This window comes from Sinocyclocheilus grahami, unplaced genomic scaffold (genome assembly GCF_001515645.1).
Source record: "Sinocyclocheilus grahami isolate Dianchi unplaced genomic scaffold, SAMN03320097.WGS_v1.1 scaffold1186.1, whole genome shotgun sequence".
Lineage (NCBI taxonomy): Eukaryota > Metazoa > Chordata > Actinopteri > Cypriniformes > Cyprinidae > Sinocyclocheilus > Sinocyclocheilus grahami.
In genome coordinates, this window is record NW_015506365.1 from 86,091 (window position 1) to 104,467 (window position 18,377).

An 18,377-nucleotide genomic window follows, 5' to 3' on the forward strand; every position below is an offset into this window, starting at 1 on the left:
AATAGAAACCATAAAACATATGCCATTAAAGTGGACTCAAAGTTCTGGCAATGGTTCAGCTCCATCTTGTATATTAATTTATTTTTAATTCAACAAATGCTTTGCAGCTGTTTTACATTTTGTAAGCTCTGGGGACACACACACAAACTCACAGAAAGTAACCTACACCTGAAAAAGAAGGAAAGTCTGGTCTACAAATGCATTTGTATATCTTGTTGAATGTTTATTTTATACTATTTTATTGTATTGTGCTTTATATCGTTCATTTCTTGGTATGCATTGTTGGTATTATTTTTAGTAGCATTACTAGCAATTTTTTCAAGCTACAGCAATATTGTCTATCAAACAATACACACATATATATATATGATTTGCAATTATTTGAGTAAAAAGCATTCTCAAAGTTGACAAATTAAATATTCATAATACCTATGGAAGAAATTAAACGTTTTATAGCCTATCTTTAACAAAAAAGTTAAAACAAGACTTGCTTGTTTACACTTGTGTAACATCATTAAACCAAAACAGGACCAGATTAATAAAATAAAAAGTATTTTGCTATTATTTCTAATATAAAACCCTGAATTGCATTCTAAACTTTCAAAGAACTATAAAGATTCATAACTTTCAAGTGATCCACACAATCTCACCCACAAAGCGATACGCACAAACCACGTGCTGGCGAGAGGAACCAATGAGCGCTTTATACGTCATCATTAGGAGCCGGTAGTGGAACGCGCGGGATTTTGAATACAAAGAAAATCGAGAGTTTTATTTTCAATCTTCAAAACCATAAACTAACGCGTTCAAGCAACCAAAACATGTCAAAGAAAGCACCGAGAGCAGCCCTGAAGCTCCATATGAAGAAGAACACTAATATACGGATAGGAAAAAACGCAGAGTTGATGGTGAGTTAATGAAAATGAACCACAACGGTTTTCCACAAACGCGCGTCATATTTACATGAAATTATGCTTTCAGATTAATCAGATAACAGTTTAGCTGTCAAATGATATGTGTACTGTTATTCAGTTGTTGTGTAACGTTAGTCAGAATATTGCCGGTTTCTTATGTGAGTTAAGCTACGTCAGATTTACGGAGATGGATGTTTGATGTTTGGTTTGTGTCTCAAAACCTAATAAGCAGCCTACATAGACAGCATTTTGAACGTTTTAAACGCCCATATGAAGCACAGAAATGCTGTCTAGGCAGGGAGATCAGTAGGTTTTAAGACACATCCATAGGTTTTCATCAGGCTCAGGCAGGGAATAGTTTTTTGTTGGCTTGTGAACTTTAAAAGATTAAAAACATGCTTCTAACATTACATATTACAATGAACACATCTCAACCGATGTGAAAGCTTAGAATTGGAAGAAAAATGCAAGAACGTGTTATTTCATACACTTAAAAAAGTTTTTTTTTTTTTTTAAGAAAATATTTTTTCTTTGAATGTTCTGTTATTTTGACGGAGCAAGATCTTAATTTTACTTTATTTATTTTTGTAGCACAATGTAGATACACAACTTTTTTCTTTTTTAAATTATATGCGATTAATAAGACCCTATATGAACATTATAATGCAATATGGCCAGGTTGCATATTTTTAGAGCTCCCCTCAGTACTTGAAGCCTATAATATGTGGTGCATTATAAGTATGCCTTGTGATGCACTTTATATTGCATTGTTGGACCTCATGGATAATTTTAACCACAGTTATAATAATTCTATCTATTCCTTGTTACACCTTTAGAAGGTACAAAACATTAAACCATATGACAAACAACCAATTTCACATGTAACCAGGAGTCTGCAAATATTATAATGCATTTTAACTTTGGTTACAATTATTGATGAAAAGATTTAGTGCCAGTAGTAGGCTTTAATAGTAGGCTTAGTAGTAGGCTTTTCATATCGAGGTGAATTGAAATGTTTAATGTAACTTTGTCTGATACATTTTACTGCTTATTTGCATTATTATACAAAAATCAAGAAGCACTGCCTGTCTCTCACCAGCCACTCTACATAAGCTATTTATAACTTGTTTCTAAAGCTTTTTGTCTGGGTTTTTTCATTATAATAATTATTATTATTATTATTATTATGTGGAACTGAGCTGTAACATGATTGCAGGCTGCATCTATATTCAAATGCACATTGTCTCCATTGGAACCATATGTCAGTGCATTTTCAATAACTGAGACTATGGCTCAGACGGTAATGATTTGTTTGCTACCAGTGTAAATTCTTGTCACTTAGGAAAATACCTAATTCTAGGATCAGGAAACCACAAATGGGCGGACAAGCCAATAAAACCAATAAAAACCACCATGTTGTGACTTTTTTGAAGTCGGTTTTATTTTAAAGAGCAGATCATTTGCCGTTTATAACCTAGCTATCCTTAAATGAAAACATTCTGCAAAGTTGTTAATCAAAAAAGTGCATGATAAATAAAGATGTTGTCTCTCAAAAGAGAGAGTCCCATGGAAAATGCTAGGCAAACTTGCCGAAAGGCAAACCTCAATCAACCTAAACCACTGGAGTCCCCTTTTGAAAACTGAAGTTCCTTAAATAAAAATAGTTTCTATATTTTTCCTATTTAAAACTTGACTCTTCTGTAGTTACATTGTGTACTAAGACCGACGGAAAATGAAAAGTTGCGATTTTCTAGGCCGATATGGCTCGGAACTATTCTCTAGCCATATCGGCCTAGAAAATCGCAACTTTTCATTTTCCGTCGGTCTTAGTACACGATGTAACTACAGAAGAGTTTTAAATAGAGAAAAATATAAAAACTCTTTGGTCATTCATTTTTGAGCGAGATGCTAACGGTCTGATCAGATTCAATGATTTATGCTAAGCTGCAGGTAAAAGTGCTAGCGCCAGACCCAGAGATTGGCTGAATGTATTCGAAAACGGTAAAACTCAACTGTTTAACTCTAGGGGAGTTGGAAAATGAGCCTATTTTCAAAAATAGTGGAGTGTTCCTTTTAACTTAGCAGATGTGTTTACATTTGTTTAATGTTTTATATCCAAGCTGCACTGATTAAACCAATTTGTTTTATGCATCATCACATGAAGTGGCCAGACTGGCCACTGTAAATGTTGTTACATGCATTAGATGTATGGCAGTGTCGCATGCTGCCTCTTTGATTGCTTGATACTGACCACTTCATAGCTTAAGATGATTAAAAGGAACTTCAGTTTTCAAAGGTGGACTCCAGTGGTTTAGGTTGATTGAGGTTTGCCTTTCGGCAAGTTTGCCTAGAGTTTTCCATGGGAATTGGGGAATTATCCGTTGTTTTAAGTTGAGGGGCGCTGTACATAGTTGGTTATGCTGTGTGTGTGTATATGTGTGTGTGTGTGTAGGATGTCTGTGCAACAGGGTCCTAATTAATGGTCCATTGCAGCTGGTCTTTCTTTATGGAGACTGGAGGTGGGGATGTAAAAGCCGCCTAAAAGGTGCTCTGCTTTACAGGGGTCTAATCCAGCCATTAAATTAAAAGGAAAATACAGGGGGGAAAAAAATGAAAGAGAGGCTTTTTAAAAATTTTTTTTAAAATAATTCACCTTCCTATGAATATGTACCAGTTTCATCTGGTTTCCTGTGCTTTTAATAACAAAAATCCTAATAAGGCCCTTCACACTTTGCCTTATGCATCACATCATGAATGAGTCTGCTTGTAATTGTGCAAGCTATGATTGTGTTTTGGCTTTCAGATGGAACCATTAATCTTAGTTCTCTGGTTGTAGACTGACAGTTACAAGTATTTCCAACACTGAATCTATAGCTTCAGAGAAAAACAATGTGATTACATTCTGAACTGGATGTGATAAGATAAACACGCACAATAATTCCAATTATTATTTCTTTGCTTTACTCAAAAGCAAGCACACAGCCTGACCAGTGTAGTCTGATTCACAAACAAATGACTCTTACAAAACTGTTCTTTTAATGAATCGCACCAAAGACTTCAATGACTACGAGTCATTCAATGTATGGACTATGAATCCTTCTAAATCTTTAGACACTTCAAATCTGAGTCTATATTACAAGTCTTCTGAAGCCATTTGATAGCCTTGTGTTTTCATGAGAAACAGACTGAAATTTAAGTCATATGCAAAAACAGTTCAGAAAGAAAATTATTTGTACGGCAAATATTTCATTTTCAGAGGTAATTTTAAGCCTTAGGTAACTTAAATAGACTGGTAAAGTAGATGTCAAAATATCAAATGAGAAACAGAGGTGTTTACACCCAGAACACTGATTTTGAACTGTAAAACAATAACAGGAATAGTACATGTTCAATTTCCTCAGAAACGTTTGATCCAGATTTCCAGTATAGCATGACAATCTCCTTGACGGCTTTTTCCTTAACTATTCTGCGCTATATCAAAAGTGCTGAGACTCATGTTTCCTGTCTCCTGCGTCAGATCTTACTCTGTAAGCTCAGAAACAGTTTGTGAGATTATCCCAGTCATACTATTTCATCTCTCCTGCTTTATAAGTGCGTCCTGCCGGGTGGAGCAGTGGCTTAAGACAGCGCTTTGTTCCCTCTGCCGAACTGGGATTTTTCGTTGCATTTGATGGTTGATTGAACACGAAAATAATCAGCTGCATCCTGCAAGGAAGCTGTGAAAAAGTGTCTGTTTTCTTTTTCTAGATCTCCCCCCAAATCATAGACCCACTCTTGACCCCCGACAGCAACGTTTCCTCCTTGGTGTTAAGAATCCCTGGGAAAGTATAGAAAATCAAGGGGCTGTTTTGGCGGCCCAGGCCAAGAGCTCCTGGCATTTTCACACCAGGTCATTAGAAGTTGTGCCTGGCTTGTATACTTTAATTGGATGATGGGTTCCTGAGTTGAAATTGGTGGTTGCAGGCTGTTCAGAAGTGTTTATTTAAGAAATGATAATTGCAAATCCTGGTCTGAGTCTGGTGAGGTGAATGTTTTGAATTTGTACCTTTTCAGAAATGTGAAAATCTTGCGTTGTTAGAATTTATTAATGTTGCTGGTCTTTCTTGCATTCATTTGTATACTAAATTGTGGATTAAATTGTGCATGCTCAGTCTTTATATTTTTTACATTTATCCTATATTACATACATTGGCATCTAATGATCGCTTTAATTTTCAGCAAATCTCAAAATGAAGATCAATTTTTTTTGTCCAGTAAATTCTAATGCTGTGATGGCCAAAATTGATTTGGTGATTGATTTGAGATATTATGTAGACAAAATGTATTAGTTTAGTTGGCACAATTTAGTTGGTTGGTTCGATTCCCTAGCAATTGAACCTGCATACTAGTGCCATGCTCTTCTGTTTGAGCTCCAGGAAGGCCTAAAGGCCAATAAACATCAGTGGCTGTTGGTTTTGTTGTATCAAGAGTGTTGTTAACTTTTCTGGTGTTTAATGGTGCAGTGTGAACTAGCCTTGAAACTTACACTTTCTTGAAGCTGTAACAATTTTCTTTTTCTACAGTCTAAGCAAAGGGATTTCCTTCAGGAAATGTTAATCCAGTTCTAGTTACTCTAGTTACACTTTCTGATACAAGGCCATGGTGACATTTGGACAGATCACAGGACAGTCTAAGTCTGCACTGCACACTCTGAAGCAGAAGGTGCAGACTCTCTTTAATGATCCTGAAGCAGACCGGTTTTCTCTGCACTCCTCTGCCCTTGGTGAGGATTCCATCATGTGCGTTCCGTGTCTGAGCAAGGCAGCAGAGACGACCTCTGCTGTAATCAGTTCAGCCCGGTTGTTATGTTTTGGCAAAGCCTCTGGCACAGGGGAAGCCTACATGGGATTCTCAGTTTCCTTTTCGAAAAACACTCTCAAGACCAGCTGTTGGAGAAGTATTCAGACGCCCCAGAGATGACCCACAATTATGAAAATGAGGTATTAATAGATTTAAATTACATCCAAATGGCGTTGTGTTGATGCACAAGGAGCACTGCCTTTTTTTCAGCTGAAATATTTAGGAAAACTAGCTGGATATGGTTCAGCGGATGTGGTCACTTGTTTCAGTTGTGTATGTGTGTTTAGACAGAGAAAAAGTGCAGAACTTTAATATACAGAACTTTCTTCATATAGCAGCTTGTAGCGGTACACCGTGCAGACCACAGTGGAGGTGAATGTGCAAGAAAGTTTGTTATTAGGAATATTAAAGTGCCCCTGTTGTTATGCCAATTTCAAATATTGCCTTTCATGCAGTGTGTAATGTAGCTGTATGTGAATGTAAACGATTGGCAAAGTTGTAAAGCTGAAAGTGCACGATAAATAAAGTTTTTCTCCCAAAATAAAGAATCAACTCTGAACAGTTGAAACGAGTCGTTAGTAATTAGAATCCCACTTCCGTGATGGCTACACGTCACGGGGTAACACATTTGCATAATGCGCGCCTATGTTCTACATTGGCTGGCTGTGAACAACTTGACCCTGCCCACAAACACGCCATTCTACTGACCACTGCTTCTCTAATCTCAGGGAGTTCAATGTGGGATTCACAAAAAAGAAAGATGGATCAGTATCCTGTTTATTTGGACCAGCTGCTCCACTGAATCACAACCTGTAAATATGATAAATAATTAGGGTTGGGTATCGAGAACCGGTTCCAAATTTCCAATAATCGGGTATTCGATAAGACATGTGCATTTCGATTCTGCTTAACGATTCCCGCGTTCGCATTTTAATGTGATTTTTAAACTATTTAAGTGCAGGAAGGGAAAGGACTTGCACACTGTTTGCATGCAGCGCACACATCTGAAGCGCGAGCACAGAGAACAGTGGTCCCGATGCAGGTTCCCGACCTGTGTCTGTTCTCGAATTGTTCCGTGCATTTCCACAAAGGTTGTTCCGGGCCAGAACTGACTTCTCTTTTACATTTATCGACCAGTATGCACGAAATACGTCAGTATATCATCATAAACACAGCCATTTTTTTTTGTCTTTAGTGAACGTAAACGGATGAGAAAGAAAACGCATGTCTAACAGTATTTTTAGATCTGTGTGTGTTCGGTGTTAAAGAGACAGCCGTCTAATAAACGTGCTGCCTATCATTCAAAGAACAAAAGAAAATCATTAACTGACCGTAAATTTAATGAGGATTAATCAATATTTTATTTATGAAAAGAAAACTACAGTGTTTTGTCTGTACCTGACATTTGTTCAGTTTTATGTATTTATGCTATTGCTAATTAATTTGTTTACTTGTCTTTAACAATTTAATGTTTGAAATTTATATTAGTCTAGTTGTTTTTTTCTGTGGTATTTTTTTGATAAAACCATAGACATAAAACCGAATAAATATGTTTGACATCTAAATGTTTGACTTAATTTGTTTAATGGATTTTTTTTTATCTTATTGGAATCGGAATCGATAAAATTCAAATGATACCCAACCCTATAAATAATAAATGTTTCTATAGATAGTTCAAAATACAGAACTATTGAAATAGGCGTATCGTTTCCGGCACACGCTGTACGCCGTAGACCAATCACAACAGACTAGGCCATCTGACCAATCAGAACAGAGCAGAAAATGAGTTAATATTAAATGCATATTCTGAGAAAACGAAAGCGTTTTTGACCTTGCATTCATGTAATCCTGTAGGAGACTTCCAAAACAATATTAGAAACCGTAAAAATGACATAATAGGGGCATTTTAAGAACGTTCACAACACAAAGCTCCTTCCCCAGTCCACTTATTCAATTTATAAAAACTAAGCTGTAAAAACAGGCCAGCAAACATCAATATGCGGTTATAAATTTTTTACGTTAGGAGTCTTAAAGGTACAGCATCAAAAATAGTTTGTTGTCAGACTGCCAGTTAGAGAATCAAAAATGTAAAAATGTTTTATTGGCAGATACTGGCTGTTTATTGTTGACAGTGAATGTTTAATTGCCTGTTTTAATATTTAGCTATTTAGCTATTTATGAATAGATGGCAATAGATAATAGATTTGTAAATAGGACACGTAACAAGTTGGTATCTAAATTCATATTAATATAGAAACTATTTTAGGTTTTTGTTTTCTTCTTTTTTTAGTAAGTAGTAAAGATTTATAATATCAGCCATTTATCAGTTAGTAGTCGTAAAATTAATCTAGTTATTGGTTTATCAGAAGAGATGTTGTCATGAAAAAAAAAATGCTACAGTTTAGATTAGAACAATGTGAATATGCCCTTGAAGTTGAGATAGTGAAATGTACTGAATGATATATAGACTTGGGAGAAAGTAATGGCAGATTGTGATGCACCCTCAAAAGCATCTCATTATGCATGAATAATGAATATTCATACACATGGTTATGGCTATTTGATTCAGAACCACCTAAACGGTTTAAATGATGATGGAAATATCCTCAGACAAGAGAATGACTTCATATCTGCATTACACCAGACACATCTGTACATTGAACTAGCTTTCTCTGTGTTTTTATTTCATTGATTCATATTGTTCATATTGAGTATGTTTTATACAATGTTGTCATGTTAGCACATGTTCCAGCACAAGTGGTGGTGATTTTAAATATGTAAACTTAATTTGAGCTCAAGGCTGGTCTGAAATCCATCCACAAGTGCAGAGCTCCGTTCAGTATCTCGTGACAAAATGGGCAAAGACAGATGAAGTGCTGAAAATGAAACTATTTCCTGGTCTAATCCGACAAGGTTGCACAAGGATCCATGTCTTTGGGGAGGGCTGGAAGATTTGTCTTTCTTTGCCCCCCCTCCTGGATCTGCCTAGCAGTTCCTGTAACATAATCCTCCTTTACGGCAGCACTTATCTGTTGATCCATGCACAGGTATAGGGTTATAACTCTGCATGCTACACCTAGTGGAACAACGGAGTATGATGTTCACTTGAGTCGCTCAAAACTGGTAGTCCTCTTGACTCCAAGCGTTTGTCCTTTCATGTCTAACAGTATTTTTAGATCTGTGTGTGTTCGGTGTTAAAGAGACAGCCGTCTAATAAACGTGCTGCCTATCATTCAAAGAACAAAAGAAAATCATTAACTGACCGTAAATTTAATGAGGATTAATCAATATTTTATTTATGAAAAGAAAACTACAGTGTTTTGTCTGTACCTGACATTTGTTCAGTTTTATGTATTTATGCTATTGCTAATTAATTTGTTTACTTGTCTTTAACAATTTAATGTTTGAAATTTATATTAGTCTAGTTGTTTTTTTCTGTGGTATTTTTTTGATAAAACCATAGACATAAAACCGAATAAATATGTTTGACATCTAAATGTTTGACTTAAAATTTGTTTAATGGATTTTTTTTATCTTATTGGAATCGGAATCGATAAAATTCAAATGATACCCAACCCTATAAATAATAAATGTTTCTATAGATAGTTCAAAATACAGAACTATTGAAATAGGCGTATCGTTTCCGGCACACGCTGTACGCCGTAGACCAATCACAACAGACTAGGCCATCTGACCAATCAGAACAGAGCAGAAAATGAGTTAATATTAAATGCATATTCTGAGAAAACGAAAGCGTTTTTGACCTTGCATTCATGTAATCCTGTAGGAGACTTCCAAAACAATATTAGAAACCGTAAAAATTACATAATAGGGGCATTTTAAGAACGTTCACAACACAAAGCTCCTTCCCCAGTCCACTTATTCAATTTATAAAAACTAAGCTGTAAAAACAGGCCAGCAAACATCAATATGCGGTTATAAATTTTTTACGTTAGGAGTCTTAAAGGTACAGCATCAAAAATAGTTTGTTGTCAGACTGCCAGTTAGAGAATCAAAAACGTTTGTAATATATATTGGCAGATACTGGCTGTTTATTGTTGACAGTGAATGTTTAATTGCCTGTTTTAATATTTAGCTATTTATATCCCTTTGAATAGATGGCAATAGATAATAGATTTGTAAATAGGACACGTAACAAGTTGGTATCTAAATTCATATTAATATAGAAACTATTTTAGGTTTTTGTTTTCTTCTTTTTTTAGTAAGTAGTAAAGATTTATAATATCAGCCATTTATCAGTTAGTAGTCGTAAAATTAATCTAGTTATTGGTTTATCAGAAGAGATGTTGTCATGAAAAAAAAAATGCTACAGTTTAGATTAGAACAATGTGAATATGCCCTTGAAGTTGAGATAGTGAAATGTACTGAATGATATATAGACTTGGGAGAAAGTAATGGCAGATTGTGATGCACCCTCAAAAGCATCTCATTATGCATGAATAATGAATATTCATACACATGGTTATGGCTATTTGATTCAGAACCACCTAAACGGTTTAAATGATGATGGAAATATCCTCAGACAAGAGAATGACTTCATATCTGCATTACACCAGACACATCTGTACATTGAACTAGCTTTCTCTGTGTTTTTATTTCATTGATTCATATTGTTCATATTGAGTATGTTTTATACAATGTTGTCATGTTAGCACATGTTCCAGCACAAGTGGTGGTGATTTTAAATATGTAAACTTAATTTGAGCTCAAGGCTGGTCTGAAATCCATCCACAAGTGCAGAGCTCCGTTCAGTATCTCGTGACAAAATGGGCAAAGACAGATGAAGTGCTGAAAATGAAACTATTTCCTGGTCTAATCCGACAAGGTTGCACAAGGATCCATGTCTTTGGGGAGGGCTGGAAGATTTGTCTTTCTTTGCCCCCCCTCCTGGATCTGCCTAGCAGTTCCTGTAACATAATCCTCCTTTACGGCAGCACTTATCTGTTGATCCATGCACAGGTATAGGGTTATAACTCTGCATGCTACACCTAGTGGAACAACGGAGTATGATGTTCACTTGAGTCGCTCAAAACTGGTAGTCCTCTTGACTCCAAGCGTTTGTCCTTTTGTGCACCAAGTTACTAAGAGCCTCTTGAAATAATTACATGGTTGTCCATCACTTAAGCATTGTGGTTCTTTTTAGCTCTGGCTTAGTTTTGTAGGGTTTTTGGTTAAAGGAAACTGATATGTTTTCTGCCTTTGCGTGTTTATCTTGAGTAATAAACCCAAGTAATTTGTGCAATAATTTGCAGTCTGGAAATTCTGCAAACATTATTTAATACATTTCTGATTTACAATTAATTAGCACTTAATAGTTGTTAGCAGTGTATTCCATTCACATGCTCTAGATTGCTCCAAGGGTATGGTCTCTGTCAGCTAAATAACTAATTGGTTTTTCTCTTGTGTCCACAGGCCCAGCTCAACATCTTGGTTGTCCTGCATCGTCTAGCGGAGGAGTCCAGGGTGAAGGCCTTTGAGGAGAAATCGGCAACCATCAAAGTTCACCACATCCGAGCTGTTGCGAAGGTATCCAACACCACCATAATAATTAAGCTAATTAAAAGAGGCCTCTAAACTGCATTAGCTCAACGTAGCTCTATGTAGAAACTAAAGCTTTCAAGCAATATCAAGTAGCTGAAAATATTTACATATTTTATTTTTGCTCTGCAAAAATCAATATTATACATTTATATAGTAGATTTATTATATAATTAATATTCATATTAAGATTTATTATTAAGAATATTAATTTTATTACATTATATTAATTATTCTGAAGCATTTTGAAGTATTTATAGTTATTTTTGGTCATTGTTAAATATGTTACAAGGCATGACTGTTAAAATTGTCTTTAAATGTGCACGCCGTATATCTTTATTTTCCCCTAAATCAAGTGAACATGATCCTATGGACAAAATATTCTGCTTTCCTTTTGTTTTAGAACCTTTTGTTCTGGACAGTATGGTCTCTCATGTACACATTTAGTTATGTTTATTATTTTGTAAGGATAGAAAGTGACTTGTTTTTATCTCTGGTCCATGCACTTTTAAACTATCAGACCAAATGTACTTCCAACTTCCCTCCTTTACGCTTCAGTTGATTTGTTTTAGCCTGAGGTCCAACAAAGTGTTGAGGCAGTGATGTTCTCTAACAAGCACAGTGGGTACCTGAGATTGGCTGGGTTAGGTTTCCAATGGATATTAATATAATCTGGCTGCATTGTTAGCAGATGTCACCCATGGACTCTCTATTGATCATCTCAACAGTATGTGTTACAGCAATCAATTTGTTCATTAGTGAACTGCCAAGAGCTACATTAGGTGAATGGCAGCTTATCTCCAGGTCCAGTTTGTTAATGGTGCAGCCTGTTTTTTAGAGTGAGACTGGATGAGTTCATATCGGTGCTCACAAATGGAAAGAAATTGGCAGCTGTGTGCACCCTGTGCTGATTATGATAGATTCTATTATGACTTTAAATACCATGCTGGAGTGCATGGAATTTTGTTTTTAAAATAATTAGAATAAAACCGTACAAAAACACACTCCCAGTCACCCGATCATGTCCAGGTCAAAAAAAGATATTATATTTTCCATAAGGAATGGAGGCCTAAATTTAGGACCATTCGAACTTTTTCCACTTACACATTGTTTTCTTGACAAATTTAAGCGGTTCAACCCAAATTCTGAAAGAAAAAAAAACAATTATTGACCCAGACATGTGCTTGACAGGCTTTGTGGCATTCACTGAAGTGAGTGAATCCTTGGCAATCCACTTTTTTTTTTAACAGACTAAATATTCAGGAATGAAAGCATGTGTCTGAAGTTTAATCATAAATGCAATCCATGCTTTGGCAGAGTTGCTGTGTTGATTGCTGTTAGATCTAGTTTAGATGGTGTTTTACTGTAGATTAGGCCCAGCTGAATCTCCTGTGATTTTTATTTATTTATTCATCTATTGTTTTGAGGCTCATGCCCTGCATGACCTGAAAAAGGAATTAAGGCAGCAAACGAACACACTCGTATTGCAGCCAGAATCCGGCTACATCATCTTGCAGCCACCCCTTTGATGGATATTTTCTCCAGCGCTATAGATCTGAATGGGGCAACACATCAAATGAGTCACAATAACACTGAACAGAGATCCGGCCAGTTTTCGTGCTAGTCATCGTGCTGCATTTATTTTCACGAGGACAGGCAGCTTATTTGATTAAGATGTAATTGTGTGCAGAGTGCTCCTTGTACAGATGCACTTAAGCAGCAGGGGCATGAAATATGCTATGCTTGTTCCAAATCAAGAGCGTAGTCATGATGGCTTGTCACAACTAAACATGTTAGGAATTACATGCTTTACAGAGTTCAGGCGCAGACTGGTTCGGCATGGCTGCCTTTGAAAAAAAACAGGTGTTTAATCTAGAGCTCTGCCATGGTAAATGGGAATTTGAGTGGGGAAAAAAAAGGGCATAACTGAGAAACTGGGTGTTTCTAAACGATATAGGCTATTAGTAGTTTCTGTAAATCAGGGGTCAGCAACCTTTTGTACATAAAGTGCATTTTTAGTTTCACTGTAAATCACAATTTTACAATTTCACTGTAATAACACTATATATATATATATATATATATATATATATATATATATATATATGCGCATATAGGAAGCATAACTACTGTAAATTGACATTGCACATGCAAGAGTCCTTTTTAAAATACAAAAATGAAATAAATACACTGTGGCTATTGCTCGCATGCCAGTGATTATCCCTTCACGTCACGTGTCAATGGTGATCTAAATAATTGTATTTCTTCCCTTTGTTGTTACAGAAACTGTTAAAGAGCACACGAGGATGACGGGAGCTCCCCATCCCACCCCTTTATTTGTTCAACAGCGTTCACCCTGTGACCTAAAATGTACTTAAAGTCTTCATTATGTGTGAGCTACGGTATAGAGCACACAACAGATATGGACTGTAGAAGATGAACATTTTACTTGTTTTCTTTACTTAGAACTTTTACGTCTACAATTGAATTTATGTTGCCTTGTCTCAGCATTGGGCCCATTATTAGGCTGTGATCCACGATCAATTTCTCTTCAAGACTGTTGAACTTTTGCTTCTCTTTGTGTGTAAATCATATATGATGGACAGTATCTAGTTCAGATATCTAAAGCAACACACGTGTCCCTCTTCTCTTTGGATCGTATTATGTCTTAATACCTGTTAATAAACAATTTGTACCACTTAACTTGGGTAAAACATGATTGAGTAACCGTGCAGTGTTTCTTTCCTCGCTCTGTAAAGCAACAAGATATTTGGCTCTCAGCCATCGACAACATTGGGACCATTATCTTTCACTTGCTCACAAAAGCAGGTTCACTCAGATGATATTTCACTTTCCTGTGTTGACTCAGTATCAGATGGATGTCTTGTAATGAGATAATCATTTTTATTTCAAATTTAATTACTAATATCTGACTGACCTATAAGAAAATACATAAACTCTGTTAAGAACATGGCCAGGGCACCTTAAAATCATCTTAAAAATGAGTAAATCAGTGCAAAATTAAAGAGCAGGTCATATGCTATTTTAAAGTGTCCTAATATTGTCCTATACATTTTTTTTGCTCTGGAGGGTTACTTGTAAAAAAAGATGCTATAAGGTTACAAAATTGGCATCGATATTGCCTAATCAATTCGAGCCCGAGTCCGAGGATTATACCGATGCAGTCGCTCAACCAGAAACTCCATCGCAAGCTAGACTTGATCAGGATGTTTCTCAGTGGTAAGTTTAAACTTTGTATGTGGTACTTTACATGATGTGACATTATACAATTACATTTTAAAATGTCATTTATTCCTGTGATGCAAAACTGAAATGTTAGCAGCCATTACTCCAGTCTTCAGTGTCACATGATGAAGTAAAGAAAAGAAAAACATCTTACTGACCCCAGAATATTGAATGGTAATGTATGGAGTGTCACTAACTGATCACCTCAGGTGTCAGTCAGTACTGTGCTTGCATCTGCTCCATGCTTCTTGCCCATGTTGTGTGGGATCAAAGGGCCTGACCCCAGGACCAATGGAAAGTAAATGTTTGGGTCTCGCTTTTCGGGTGTATACCACCGATGATCACATGACCTGGGAGTCACCCTCCTCTAATCCTTCTGTCAGAATTAATTGAGCTGCCAGGGATTGAGCAGCGTAGTGTTTGTACTTTCTGCCCGCCTTTGAGTTTTGAGAAGAGTTGTCTGTAGATAACAGTATAATGTTCTCCAGAACCTCTAAGTCCACCTTTATCTTTGTCTTTCATGTACAACATCATCATCCTCTTCATCCTCAACCAAGGAATGGTGCCATTTATTCTTCAGCTTTTCCATCATGGCCTTTCTTGAAGCTGCTGTTTGTGAAGTAGATGTGTATCTTTTACAGGAGCAGACTGTGGGAACAGTGATTATTTACCTTGTCACACAAGACCAGAAGAGGACAACAGTGAGAATACATGCAACATGGAAGCTTTTTTTTTCCTCATTGGATGATGTTAAAAATGGCTGCAACAAATGCAAATACAACTTTTGGCCTTTTAAAAACATTTCCCATAGTCCATAGATATCCAAACATCCAGAACTGCCATAAAGTGTTGGGGGTTATTATCATTATTAACATCTCTTGTATGTGTTGATGCTATATAGAATATGCCGTGGGGTTTTTTCACTTTCTATTTTTTTTATGGATGTAGAGTATAAATTAGCGACACGTACGCATTGTCTAAACTTGTGGTCATAATGAAGATTTAGTTATTAATATAGAATAGTTCACTTTTTAGATAGAATAAGTTGGAAAGGGACTAATTGTTTTTGCCTTTATTGTAAAATGAAGACAAAAAGCCGCTTGAGACACACGTATTCTTATTTTACCAAAAGTCTGCATTACCATTAGTAACACAACAACTCAATTTTGCATCTGCTGAAAGGCGACTGCTTTCAAACGCTCTTGTGCATGTTTGTGTGCGTGCTATGGTTTTTATTTATTAGGGCAAAGGTTTGTATTTACTGTGTGTATTTGCACTGTTTAGGTTAGCCTATCATAGGCATGTTTTCTGAAAGCAATGGCCAATCAGAAATCTGGCAGGGTACATCAATGATTGTCTCGAAAGAGCAGTGGAAACGGACGAGTTCTACGAGAGATTTGCAGTTTAGTAGAAATGGGGTATCATATAGTTCTTCCATCAAGTAGTATGTTTGAAAATTTGACGAAACTTGATGCGAGTCTTGAAAGTCATGTTAGTGACCAGCTTCATCAAAGAGTCTAGAGTCCTTCAAAGAAATAAGTAATGTATGCCTTTCTATCAGAATTTCTTTGTTCTTCGTAAAAGGGAACTTCACACTATTGACGTGTCTTTGCAAACACCTCAGGGTTTTGTGACTCATGTAGGGTTGAGCTAATGGAACTGCTCCTGCCATTGCAGTGGGGTCTGGTCCTCTTGGGGAGATGATCCTTCTGCTTCCCAGCCCAAACCAGCTTCAGGAGCCAAACGCTTCCTATATGCCCTCTCTGAAGTAGTGTGACAGTGATGCCAAGCTGACCCTCTGTGGCATTGCAGTTTGTGATAGGGATTCCTCATCCCCACCTGCTTGTGTTACCCAGTGGTCTGCACTGACCTTGGCGTTAAAAAGCCCAGCAGGGACATGATTTAACAGGGCCCCAGGCCCTCTGATGTCATGCAGGATGTACATGTGCCGGGTGGGTGCCAGGCAAAGGTTAGTCTTTTACTTAACTGTGGCTTGCAAAGCACTTAGCTTTTATTATGGAGTTGGAAACACACCTTCACTTGCCAAAACATGTGGCACGATGCATTGGAAAGAAGTTCACTATGGTTAAATACATGTGACGTTTCTCTGCCATGAAACATCGATCATTTGGGGTGTTTAAGGCAGTGCTGGTTTCTCAAAACACTTTTTTTTAAAACTCAATGTGGTTTACAACGTTTATTGCAGATTTTCCAGTCTTTTCTTTTTTTTGATCTCGCACCATCTCAAGCCTCCATCCCAGAGCCTTACGAGATTGGCTGTTATTGTTTTAATTTAGTTTTTACATCCATTTTATTTTCGGTTTAGTTTTTTTTTGTTGTTGTTGTTTTTACTGCTATTACTGTTGTAGTTTAATTGTAGTATTTTCATTGTTTTCTAGTTTATTTATTTATTATTTTTTAACTTTATTTGTAGTTTTAGTATTGCTATTTTTATTAAAATTGTTAAACTAAACCAAATTAACACAATTGCTAAATTGGTTATTGCTATCTGGTGGCATTTGCAGGTTGATTGTAAAGGTTTCAAATTTTAAAACATCTATATACAGCTAAAATTAATTCATGTTCATTATTTATTTTATTCTACTTGGTGTTGATATATAAATTGTATATATAAATTGCTGTGATTTTCTTCCATCATGGCCTTTCTTGAAGCTGCTGTTTGTGAAGTAGATGTGTATCTTTTACAGGAGCAGACTGTGGGAACAGTGATTATTATTTACCTTGTCACACAAGACCAGAAGAGGACAACAGTGAGAATACATGCAACATGGAAGCTTTTTTTTTTCCTCATTGGATGATGTTAAAAATGGCTGCAACAAATGCAAATACAACTTTTGGCCTTTTAAAAACATTTCCCATAGTCCATAGATATCCAAACATCCAGAACTGCCATAAAGTGTTGGGGGTTATTATCATTATTAACATCTCTTGTATGTGTTGATGCTATATAGAATATGCCGTGGGGTTTTTTCACTTTCTATTTTTTTTATGGATGTAGAGTATAAATTAGCGACACGTACGCATTGTCTAAACTTGTGGTCATAATGAAGATTTAGTTATTAATATAGAATAGTTCACTTTTTAGATAGAATAAGTTGGAAAGGGACTAATTGTTTTTGCCTTTATTGTAAAATGAAGACAAAAAGCCGCTTGAGACACACGTATTCTTATTTTACCAAAAGTCTGCATTACCATTAGTAACACAACAACTCAATTTTGCATCTGCTGAAAGGCGACTGCTTTCAAACGCTCTTGTGCATGTTTGTGTGCGTGCTATGGTTTTTATTTATTAGGGCAAAGGTTTGTATTTACTGTGTGTATTTGCACTGTTTAGGTTAGCCTATCATAGGCATGTTTTCTGAAAGCAATGGCCAATCAGAAATCTGGCAGGGTACATCAATGATTGTCTCGAAAGAGCAGTGGAAACGGACGAGTTCTACGAGAGATTTGCAGTTTAGTAGAAATGGGGTATCATACAGTTCTTCCATCAAGTAGTATGTTTGAAAATTTGACGAAACTTGATGCGAGTCTTGAAAGTCATGTTAGTGACCAGCTTCATCAAAGAGTCTAGAGTCCTTCAAAGAAATAAGTAATGTATGCCTTTCTATCAGAATTTCTTTGTTCTTCGTAAAAGGGAACTTCACACTATTGACGTGTCTTTGCAAACACCTCAGGGTTTTGTGACTCATGTAGGGTTGAGCTAATGGAACTGCTCCTGCCATTGCAGTGGGGTCTGGTCCTCTTGGGGAGATGATCCTTCTGCTTCCCAGCCCAAACCAGCTTCAGGAGCCAAACGCT

The 18,377-nt window shown here is 36.4% G+C and overlaps 1 protein-coding gene across 1 annotated transcript; it reads left to right on the forward strand.

Moving 5' to 3' along the window:
• Nucleotides 1–657: 657 nt before the first annotated feature.
• LOC107567752 (centromere protein W-like) lies at nucleotides 658–14,033 on the forward strand. The gene is made up of 3 exons (XM_016253491.1): nucleotides 658–908; nucleotides 11,187–11,300; nucleotides 13,596–14,033. The coding sequence occupies exons 1-3, from the start codon at nucleotides 822–824 to the stop codon at nucleotides 13,620–13,622; spliced, it is 228 nt and encodes a 75-aa protein (XP_016108977.1). The 5' UTR covers nucleotides 658–821; the 3' UTR covers nucleotides 13,623–14,033.
• Nucleotides 14,034–18,377: the final 4,344 nt, after the last annotated feature.

Bases quoted from the DNA above. Each gene is read 5' to 3' on its own strand.
- LOC107567752 (XM_016253491.1), top strand. From the start codon at position 822: ATGTCAAAGAAAGCACCGAGAGCAGCCCTGAAGCTCCATATGAAGAAG. The intron at 909-11,186 runs GTGAGTTAATGA...TTGTGTCCACAG, and splicing joins GAAAAAACGCAGAGTTGATG to GCCCAGCTCAACATCTTGGT. The intron at 11,301-13,595 runs GTATCCAACACC...TTGTTGTTACAG, and splicing joins ACATCCGAGCTGTTGCGAAG to AAACTGTTAAAGAGCACACG.